The 10,857-nt window shown below is 37.6% G+C and overlaps 1 protein-coding gene and 1 pseudogene across 1 annotated transcript; one reads left to right on the top strand and one right to left on the bottom strand.

Moving 5' to 3' along the window:
- The first annotated feature begins 808 nt into the window (after positions 1-808).
- LOC126691057 (receptor-like protein 7) lies at positions 809-4,152 on the top strand (annotated as a pseudogene).
- Positions 4,153-4,539: 387 nt separating this feature from the next.
- On the bottom strand, positions 4,540-7,476 carry LOC126692414 (ran-binding protein 1 homolog b-like). Its single transcript, XM_050388013.1, has 4 exons — positions 7,226-7,476; positions 6,964-7,115; positions 6,330-6,455; positions 4,540-4,965 (listed from the first exon to the last, which is right to left on the bottom strand). The coding sequence occupies exons 1-4, from the start codon at positions 7,384-7,386 to the stop codon at positions 4,706-4,708; spliced, it is 699 nt and encodes a 232-aa protein (XP_050243970.1). The 5' UTR covers positions 7,387-7,476; the 3' UTR covers positions 4,540-4,705.
- Between the last annotated feature and the right edge of the window lie 3,381 nt (positions 7,477-10,857).

Here is a 10,857-nt window from a genome sequence, read left to right as displayed (position 1 = left end):
AATATTTTTGACAACAAATTATATATTATATTACAATTACAAAATAATTGTCTATTCTCAAACATTGTATAAATTTGCGACTCATAGAACCTGTGGGGTCCAGTAATCGGCGGGCCAGGCCCGTTTGCTGATGAAGGGTCCAAAGGCCCAAGCCTAAAAAGGTCATGGCCAGAGTTCAAGAATAGTGTGGCCCAATTGGCCCGGAGAAGCAGCCGAGGACAGTGCAGTCCTCGGCTGACCCAAGAAAAAGGGCAGAAAGGTAAAGGGGCGTGCTCGAAGGGGAAATCTAAAATATCTAAGAGAGGCTTCCTTTGTCACCTTCCCCATGCATATCTCTGCGCCTAACAGAGCCTTATCCATTAACTTTATCAACAACTCTCAATGACTTAGGTCTGAGACTGATGGGACAAGTATCAGTCTCAGAAGGGGTCGACCCTACACGTGGACGAAGGAAATTGAACGCATGCGAGTATAAAAGAAAAAATATGTAACCTAAAAGAGGGGCTCCTCCAGTCTCACTGAAAGGAAAAAGGGGCTTCAGAGGTAAATATACTGGAACCATGCATAAATATCTTAACAAAAACACAGCCGGGTAAACATGGCTTAGCCTTTCGATCCCACTCTTTACAAATGATATTGTATGGGCCCATTTACGTGCGAACCCAACTCAACTGAGGTTTAACGCAAATCGTGTGCCTACAGAACCGAATAAACCAAGCGTCCAAATTCAAAAAAAAAAAAAAAAAATGGCGTCCTAGCCTTGGTTAATATGATTTCTACCTAATCTTTGTAAATTTGCAACGAGACAATGACAACTATATATTTGTCCACGCTAGAGACTGTGTGTTGAGTACGACGTTTACCTCCCAATTCTACATTCTGAGTGGTTTTGGCCTTTTGGGTCCACCAAGACTTTGAGTCACAGGTCATTGAGTCACAGGTCAATAAGGCCATGTTCATAGATCTTTGCCCTCCTGAACTAACCATTAATTTCATCACCTCTTCAATTCTTGATTGTATTAGCGTTTCTTATTACAGCCCCCAGTGAAAATTCCCTACTTTTCATTGCTCTTCTTGATACCAATATGCTCACTTTTCGTCAGCTTTGGTATCTCTGTGGTGTCTGGCCAATGTCTTAGTAATCAACGATCCTATTTGCTCCAATTCAAGAACGGCCTCAAATTCAATACTACTTCGTCCACAAAACTGGTACACTGGAATGAAAGTCAAAATTGCTGTTTGTGGGAAGGTGTAACCCGCAGCGAGGAGGGACGTGTTATTGGTCTCAACCTGTTCAACGAAACCATCATAGGTGGGCTTGAAAATTCAAGTAGCCTTTTCAGTCAAGTATCTTGAGAACCTGAATTTGGCTTATAACTGCTTCAACAGTCCGATTCCAACGGAGTTTAGAAAGCTGAAGAATTTGAGTTACTTGAATTTGTCAAATGCTTGCTTTGCAGTGCAGATCCCTAATGCGATTTCGAGCCTCACAAGGTTGGTTACTCTTGATTTGTCTACCCTTTATATATTGAGTGATGCTATGCTGAAACTTGAGGACCCAAATTTAGCTATGCTAGTTCAGAACCTTTCGGAGCTGAGGGAACTTTGTCTTGATGGTATAAATATATCAGCGGCAGGGAATGAATGGTGTGAGGCTTTATCTTCATCAGTGCCAAATCAAAGGGTATTGAGCATGTCAAGTTGTTATCTTTCAGGACCTTTTGTTTCTTCCTTATCGAAGCTTCAGTCCCTCTCAATTATTCATCTCCATAATAATCCCTTTAATGTTCCAGTTCCAGATTTTTTTGCAAATTTCACAAATCTGACTTCCTTGGATCTCAGTTCTTGTGGATTGAATGGAACATTTCCAAAAAAGATCTTCCAAATTCAAACACTGCAGACACTTATCAAATAATGAACTACTTCAAGGGACGCTTCCAAATTCTATTGGTAACCTAACAATGCTGTCCATAATTGATCTTTCACTTTGTAATTTCAGTGGATCAATCCCGAGCTTTATGGCAAACCTTACTCAATTGGTTTATTTGGATATGTCATCAAACAACTTCACCGGACCAATTCCATCATTCAGTATGACCAAGAATTTGACTCAGATACACCTTTCTCATAATCATTTGACAGGTAAGATTCATTTCCTTAACTGGAAAGAAGTTCTGAATCTAGTGAATCTTGACTGACGCTACAATTCACTTGAAGGAAATATTCCCGTCTCCCTGTTTTCCCTTCCATCATTGCAAACATTACAACTTTCCAACAACCAATTTTCTGGTCAACTCAATGAAGTTTCCAACGCTTCTTCTTGCCAACTGGAGATCCTTGATTTGAGTAGCAACTACTTGGAAGGGCCAATACCCATGTCTTTCTTTGAACTCCGAGGTATTGGGAATCTCCTACTTTCTTCAAATAAATTTAACAGATCCTTGCAGTTTAATGAGATTCAATAGTTAACATATCTTTTAGATCTTGATCTTTCATACAATAGCTTGTTGATTGAATATAATGGAACTAATTCTTCATTATCCTCCTTTCCCATGTTACCAGATTAAAATTAGCTTCTTGCAAGTTGAAAATATTTCCTGATTTCTTGGTAAACCTATCCAATTTAAACATTTTGGACCTTTCAAATAACCAGATTCATGGAGAGATTCCCAACTGGATTTGGAAATTTAGTAATCTTATGCACTTAGATCTCTCTTTTAACCAACTAGTGATGACTCAGGAAGGAATATTACTCAATCTTTCAAGTTTAATTGTCCTTTATTTCCTTGACCTTCACTCCAACCAGCTTGAGGGGGAACTCCCAGTTCTCCCACCAAATGCCTTATACTTGGATTTCTCGATGAATAACTTCAACTCTGCCAGCTTATCAAAAAAAAAAAAAAAAAAAAAAAAAACTTCAACTCTGCCATACCAGCTAGCATCGGTGACTCCCTTTTTTTTTCTTATTTCTTCTCTATTTCAAGCAATAAATTCCATGGGGATATCCCTCAATCATTATGCAATGCTACATATCTTCAAGTTCTTAATTTGTCTAACAATACCCTGAATGGCACAATTCTGCTTAATCGAGATGAGCAAGAATCTAGGGGTGTTGGATGTGAGGAGAAATAAACTAAGTGGCACAATATCTGATATATTTCCTGACAATTGTGGTTTCCAAACTCTAAATCTCAATGGAAACTTACTTGAAGGAGTGGTTCCACGGTCTCTGGCCAATTGTAGAAATTTGGAGGTCTTTGATATTGGTAACAACCACATCGAGGATGCCTTCCCATGTTACTAGAGGAGCATATCCAAGTTACGTGTCTTGCGATTTAACAAATTTTTCGGGTCTATTAATTGTGGAGGAACAAGTGTCAATTGGCCAATGCTTCAAATTGTAGACCTAGCTTCAAACAAGTTTACTGGTCAACTTCAAATAAAATCCTTTTCTACGAAGGCAATGCGAAATGATGAAGACAAAGTCCAACCAGTGCTCAATCATATCCAATTTGAAGTCCTAAAATTAAGTAAATTTTATTATCAAGATGCAATAACAGTTACCAGTAAAGGTCAAGACCTCGATCTAGTGAAGATTCTAAATATCTTCACCTCGATTGACATTTCCTGCAACAATCTTGAAGGACCAATACCAGAAGAAATAGGAGAGCTCAAATCACTATATGTCCTAAACTTGTCGCATAATGCTTTCACAATCTCAATCCCACCATCTCTCGGAAAATTGAGTCATCTTGAGTCGCTAGATTTATCAAACAATAGGTTTACTGGGGCGATACCGATGCAACTTGCAGATGGTCTTACTTTCCTATCAGTTCCAAACCTCTCTTTCAACCAATTGGTGGGCAGATTCCTCAAATCAAGCAGTTTGCTACATTCTTGGAAACTTCCTATAAAGGAAACAAAGGATTATGTGGCTTCCCTTTGAAAGTAGAGTGCAAATATGATGAGCCAGGAGCGTTGCCTCCAACATTTGAAGAAACTCAGTCGAAATCTTGGGTTTGGACAGACTGGAAGAACTACATAAGCGCAGAACTTGGATTTATTTTTGGCTTTTGGGTTATTGTTGGGCCTCTAGTTGTTGTTTGGCTTTTGAGTTGCCACGTGGCCTAAGTGTGAATTTTTTTTTTTTTTTTTTTTTTTTTTTTTTTTTTTATGCTGGTAAGCTGTATTCTGATATACTTATATGATCTTATAAGATGCGCATGTAAATTTTCAATAAAAGGTGTTGTCCAAATTGACACTTAATGAATTCTTGCTACTTTTAATTGATAGAGTCGCCCTAGGGTTTAGATTGCAACAGTTTTTAAAACTACAGGACATTATTGCAGTTGAAATTTTAAGGTCTAGATCTAAACTAAGATTAAACCTTAGGATTTATTATGTGATTACTTAATAATAAAGCCTGTAAAAAACTTGAAAAAGAACTAATGAGAACCTTGCGAACAATCTATCATAAGTAATGAAACTGGACACACACACACACACACACACAAATAAAAAATAAAATAACTCAAGACCAACAGACTAACCATCATCCACATCCATAGATTACCAAAAATTTCAATAAACAACGTAAATACAGCTGCATTCCCCAAACTAGTGGGAAAAACAACCTTTACTAGCCACCCAAACCAACATCTATATTGATAAACTGTTCAAATATACCAACAGTGCTCTGTTTAGTCTATAGAGCTGGCTCATCCTTGTTACCTGCCTCCGGTTTTGCTTGGTCATCTACAGCTTTCTTATCCTCCTCCTTGTAGGTTTGCTTATCCTCCTCCTTGGCCACATCAGGCTTCTCTTCCTGCTCTTTACCCTCAGTTTTACCATCCCCAACATTCAATTTCTCCAAGAGTCCAGCAGTATCTGATGCATCTTTATTATCCTCCTTCTTTCCCTGTGATTCAGCAACCTCTTGAAATGTTTCCATAAAGCTCCTGCAGTCTGAATAAAGACAACTATGTTAAACATGTAAACTTATGAATTCTAAACATATTACAAAGAATAAAAATTTTCCAATTTCAATTCTCACAAGAGCTGTAACTGTCTCCCACTTGAAAATCACAATCAGATAGTGCGTAGGTCAGAATTTTCCTCCTAACTAGGTCAGCATCCACATGTACTTTTAAATTTTAACACAACACATTTAATGGTCATATAAACCGGCCACATAATGGGTTAGAGATTTCCCAAACGCAGTTTGCTGGAAAATCTGTCAATAGCGCATATCAACTGTATACAAATTTTGTTCCGTGTAAAATAAAAAATAATATAAGAATTCCTACCAAGGAAAATCATTTAGATCAGTGTTCTACCAAACTGAAAGTATAAGCCCTCATAAAGAAAGTAAGAAATAGTGATCCTATTACATCAAGGCCTCTACTAAACTTTAAATTATAAGCCATAAGTACGCCAATATCTAGAAAAACAGAGAAGCAGCTATTTGCAAGAAATCCTCCTTCATTTAAGGATGTAGCTAGGGTGCTTCTTTGCATGCCAGAGCAACAATTTGCTATACCCTACTCCCCACATCTCCAATTTCAATTAAAAGAAAAAAAAAAAGAAATTCTCACTGAATCATAGATCAGTAGACAGTAGTTTATCACATGCAGTTGTTGTCTAATGACCAAAAAATATAAGCTCTAAAGATTAATATAGTTTCCAGCATTACATAGAGCCACATAGAACTATTTTGTAACAATTTCTGGAAAATGTAACAGTTTATTAAAACCAAAATAATCAAAAATAATTTTCAATGACACAAGAAAGAATCTTTGACACTCTATTTGCTCATCCCACATACAACCATAGCAAGTGACAATAAAACGAAGCCACACCCCACCAGTAAAAGAGCTGCCACGAATTTCTCTACCTACATGTAATCAAAACAACACATATGGTACAAAAACCTCAAAAATACTATCAAAATTAGTCTTCTCTCAAAGCCTTCACCAAAGTTACAAAGCATTCAATTGTCTTGCAGATTAACATAACACCAATAAGCTTCTACGACAACAAATTGGATCTTAGACTCTTCATGACAATCTCCAAAGAATTTTCAACAATTCAAACCTACTTATCATCCATACCTTAACCAAACTCCCCTAATTTGCTCTAAAAAAAGAACCTTCATATCTAAGATGCTCTAATCTCTAAACTTAGAGCTTAAATTATAATTATAAGAGCATATCACACATCTCACAGAAACACACAAAGGAAACAGCTAAGGACTACTCAAAGACATAATTTTTTTATACGTATATATTCAGGCACGCAAAGAAGCTAATAATTCAAAAAAGAACACTCACTCTCAAGAGAAGCGAATCTAATGCAGAAGAGCTCATCCTTCAATTCCCCATCAGCAAAATCCGTAGCATGCCACACACATGATTTTTCGTTTCCAGCATGCTCTTGCACTGTCATTGTCGGAATAACTGCAACACATGCCAAATACATAAAAAACACGCCTTTTTCCAAACCCAAATATAATTTCAATAATAAATTAAAAATTAAAAAAAGCATAACTCATCAATGTGTATTCCATGCTTCCTCAAAGCCAAAATTCTATGATTCAATCTGCTTAGGTTTACTAAATTTCAAGCAAAGAAAAAAAAAAGAAGATAATAACAAGCTTCCACTAGACTAAAAAATCGTGATAGGTCCAAACTAAGGGACTATTTTTTGTGTATTAGTTAATTCGGTTCTTTTACAATTTAGGCAACCAAACAGATTATAATAGCAAAGATATTAAAAACAAAAAAAAAAAACAAAAATTAATCAAAAAATTAGACAACGAAGGGAATAATTTTCGTGTAATTACTGTTCTTTTGCAATTTCTAAGCAACCAAACAGAGTAAAACGGCAAATATATAAAAATCAAAACAAAAACAAAACTTTGATTTAAAAAAAAAAAAAAAAAAAAAAAAAAAAAAAAAAACTGACCTAGATGATTAGCGCAGATCTTGAGAGTCTTAGATTGGCGCATTACGAGCCTGACTTTTCCAGATTCCTTGTGCTTCAGAAGCTTCACGGTCCCTGCGCCTCTCTCTTTCCACTGTTTCCCATCTTTATCGAAACGGTACAGTTTTGCTTTTCTGAAACCAAAACAAACAAACAAAAAAACGAAGGTAAAAAAAAAAAAAAAAAAAAGCCAAAATTAAAGACGAATTAGAAACCCTAGAAGATGAAGAAGACGAGTCCGTACAGATCGAGAATTGGTTCCTCTTCTTCCTCGCCGGTAGAGATAGCAACCTCTTCGAGCCTCACAATCGGAGCTACTTGTGCGCCTGTGTCTTCGTCTTCGGCCGCTGTGGTTTCTTCTTCTTCATCTTTTCTGTGACTTTGCTCTGGTTTACTGCTCGACATTGCTCCCAACTTTTGATTTTTCAGAGAGAGAGAGAGAGAGAGTGAGAGAGTATTTTTATAGAGCGAGCTGAACTTAGGTCTGGTAGAGCGTAGAGGAAGGGTCGGTTTATATAGAATTGGGAAAGCGTCTTTTACTTTTTATTTTTAACCTTTGGGGACTTTGGAGTAAGGGTGAGTATGGTTAAGTTTTTTTTTTTTTTTTTTTTTTTGGTAAAAGTGCATAATGATAATGATAATGAAAAAGTTGAGTTTTTAAATGCTGCATAATGAAAAAGTATGTATTTTAAAAAAACTGAGTGTTCGGTAAAAACTGTTAAAAAATATTTTTTGAAAAAGCTGAGTGTTTGGCTAGCACTTACAAAAGTGGCAGTTTGCAGGGCCGGCCCAACAAAATTTGGAGTCTAAGGCAAAAATTTTATATGTAAATATTAATTAAATAAAATTATATAACACTAATTAAATTAAGACTAATTTGATGTAAATACAGAAATTAATAAATAATACTAGCTAAATTAAGGTTAATTTCAAATAGAAGATTGAATATTATAGTTGAATCAAAAGGAACTTACTTTAACTTGAATATATAACTATGCATAGTTAAGTACAGTTGTAATCTAAATTTTAATTTCACATATTCTTTTTAAGAGAAAGAGATAGATATATATTATTTGGTGTGTGGCTTAGTAGGAGATTAGTCATCATTGGTGATTTATCACATTTGCAGCATTTTATTTGAAACATCTTAGGGTTTCAATTGGGTTAAATTTTTATTGGTCTTCTATTTTAAAAGCTTTGTTAGAAATGAAAAAAAAATGCTAAAAATACTATAAAATGTTCACAATAAATGTGATTATAACTGTAATTGATGAATTTCAACAACTTAATTTATTTGTGTGGGGCCAGAGAACTTATGACCCGGCCCACTTTCCATTAGGACCTAGGGCTTGCGCCGAGGATAGTAGTTGCCGAGGACAAGTAGTGAAAGACCAAATAGCCTAGAGATGCAGCCGAGGATGACCCTGTCCTCGGCATCCTAAGACTTCAAAGGAAAGAGCGACATGTCGTCAAAGACAGCCTCCAAAGTGCCCCTAGAAGAAAAAGCGAGTAGAATGGGGCTCACATGGGGGTACGGAGTGGGAGTGGTTCAAGGAAAAGACGTCACCTCCGTATTGAATGCGCCCACAAACGTCCTAGCCATATTAATGGGAAAAGACTCCTGAACAGTGTGGCTTCGGTTATTGCAACTAACAGAAAGTAGGGGGAGGCGGCTGATGGGATAGGTACTCGAATAGGTACCTGTTTGATCAACAGATGGAGGGTCAGGATCAACCGAGAAGGGCTATATAATGTAAAGGCTTATGTGCCAAAAATGGGGGGGCCGAAAACCAGGGTACCCAAAAAAGGGAGAGGAAGAATAAGAACATGAAACTTCATGGACAAGATCCACGAACAACCTTAGCTAGTCTCTGCGTGTCCACCATGAGTACCATGATTAACTACCGTCCAGTGACCAAGACCTAACCTTTCAAGCCCACGCTCTACAAATTATATTGTTTGGGCCCTTAACGTGCGAACCCAACATCATTTTGGGGTCGTTACAAATTGAGTCCTTACAATTGGCGCCGTCTGTGGGAAGGGCTTGTGCGTTGGTACAGGCGGTGGATCGAGAAAGTCCCTCCATCACTTCCAGCATCCCGTTGCAGTGCCCTAACATAAAGTTCCACTAGGGGCTACGCTTTGAAGCGTTAGTAGCGCGGATGGTTCTAGGGGCTTCCAATGTCAAATCAACGTCCCACACCTTGGCCGAGGGGCTAATCCCCCCAAACTTAAAGAAAATTCTAAGTTTTGGACAGAATCAAGGTATTGCATGGTCCTCGGACTCAAACCTATGGGGAAACCAACTACGTAAGGAAATTTCTAAGTTTTGGACAGAACCAAGGTATTGCATGGTCTTCGGACTCAAACCTATGGGGAAACCAACTACTTAAGAAAAATTCTAAGTTTTGGACAGAACCAAGGTATTGCATGGTTCTCGGACTCAAACCTATGGGGAAACCAACTACTTAAGGAAAATTCTAAGTTTTGGACAGAATCAAGGTATTGTATGGTCCTCGGACTCAAACCTATGGGGAAACCAACTACTTAAGGAAAATTCTAAGTTTTGGACAAAACCAAGGTATTACATGGTCTTCGGACTCAAACCTATGGGGAAACCAACTACTTAAGGAAAATTCTAAGTTTTGGACAGAACCAAGGTATTGCATGGTTCTCGGACTCAAACCTATGGGGAAACCTATGGGGAAACCAACTACTTAAGGAAAATTCTAAGTTTTGGATAGAACCAAGGTATTGCATGGTCCTCGGACTCAAACCTATGGGGAAACCAACTACTTAAGGAAAATTCTAAGTTTTGGACAAAACCAAGGTATTACATGGTCCTCGGACTCAAACCTATGGGGAAACCAACTACTTAAGGAAAATTCTAAGTTTTGGACAGAACCAAGGTATTGTATGGTCCTCGGATTCAAACCTATGGGGAAACCAACTACTTAAGGAAAATTTTAAATTTTGGACAGAACCAAGGTATTGTATGGTCCTCGGGCTCAAACCTATGGGGAAACCAACTACTTAAGGAAAATTCTAAGTTTTGGACAGAACCAAGGTATTGTATGGTCCTCGGGCTCAAACCTATGGGGAAACCAACTACTTAAGAAAAATTCTAAATTTTGGACAAAACCAAGGTATTGTATGGTTCTCGGACTCAAACCTATGGGAAAACCAACTACTTAAAGAAAATTCTAAGTTTTGGACAAAACCAAGGTATTGTATGGTCCTCGGACTCAAACCTATGGGGAAACCAACTACTTAAAGAAAATTCTAAGTTTTTGACAGAATCAAGGTATTGCATGGTCCTCGGACTCAAACCTATGGGGAAACCAACTATTTAAGGAAAATTCTAAGTTTTGAACAGAACCAAGGTATTGTATGATCCTCGGACTCAAACCTATGGAGAAACCAATTACTTAAAGGAAATCTAAGTATTAGGATCGGCCTAATAGCACACTCGGCACCTCGGGTGATACCTTTGGCTCCCCAAAAATGCGTCTAGATACAAGTTCGACATCCCATGGGCATGGGTAAGTTGGAATTCCGGGATGTAGTCCCAAATAAATCATATGCACAAACATTCATACATGCTAAAATATCTAGTTCAAAAACCATGAGGTTCGCAACAACAGTAAATATCGGCAAGGATAATCAACATGTAATTTAAAGGAAAAAGGAGGAAAAGAATTTCACATATGTGGTTAAGGAGTTCAACTACAAGCAAACTGTAAAGTTTTCATAACAAAAGGGAAACTAGTTAACAATTAAACTAGAAACAAATATAAAGGTCGGCCAGGGCTTCTACTTCTTCAATTTCGTTTTGGCCACATCCTGGGAAGGCCGAGCAGGACTGGCTTCGGGGCC

Source organism: Quercus robur, chromosome 7 (genome assembly GCF_932294415.1).
Source record: "Quercus robur chromosome 7, dhQueRobu3.1, whole genome shotgun sequence".
Classification (NCBI taxonomy): domain Eukaryota; kingdom Viridiplantae; phylum Streptophyta; class Magnoliopsida; order Fagales; family Fagaceae; genus Quercus; species Quercus robur.
Note: the sequence above shows the minus strand (reverse complement) of the source record. Positions and strands in the feature narration are given on the sequence as shown.

Coding starts and splice junctions, on each gene's coding strand:
- LOC126692414 (XM_050388013.1), bottom strand. CDS start 7,386: ATGTCGAGCAGTAAACCAGAGCAAAGTCACAGAAAAGATGAAGAAGAA. Junction 7,116..7,225: donor GAGGAACCAATTCTCGATCT/GTACGGACTCGT, acceptor TTTTGGTTTCAG/AAAAGCAAAACTGTACCGTT. Junction 4,966..6,329: donor TAGATTCGCTTCTCTTGAGA/GTGAGTGTTCTT, acceptor GTCTTTATTCAG/ACTGCAGGAGCTTTATGGAA.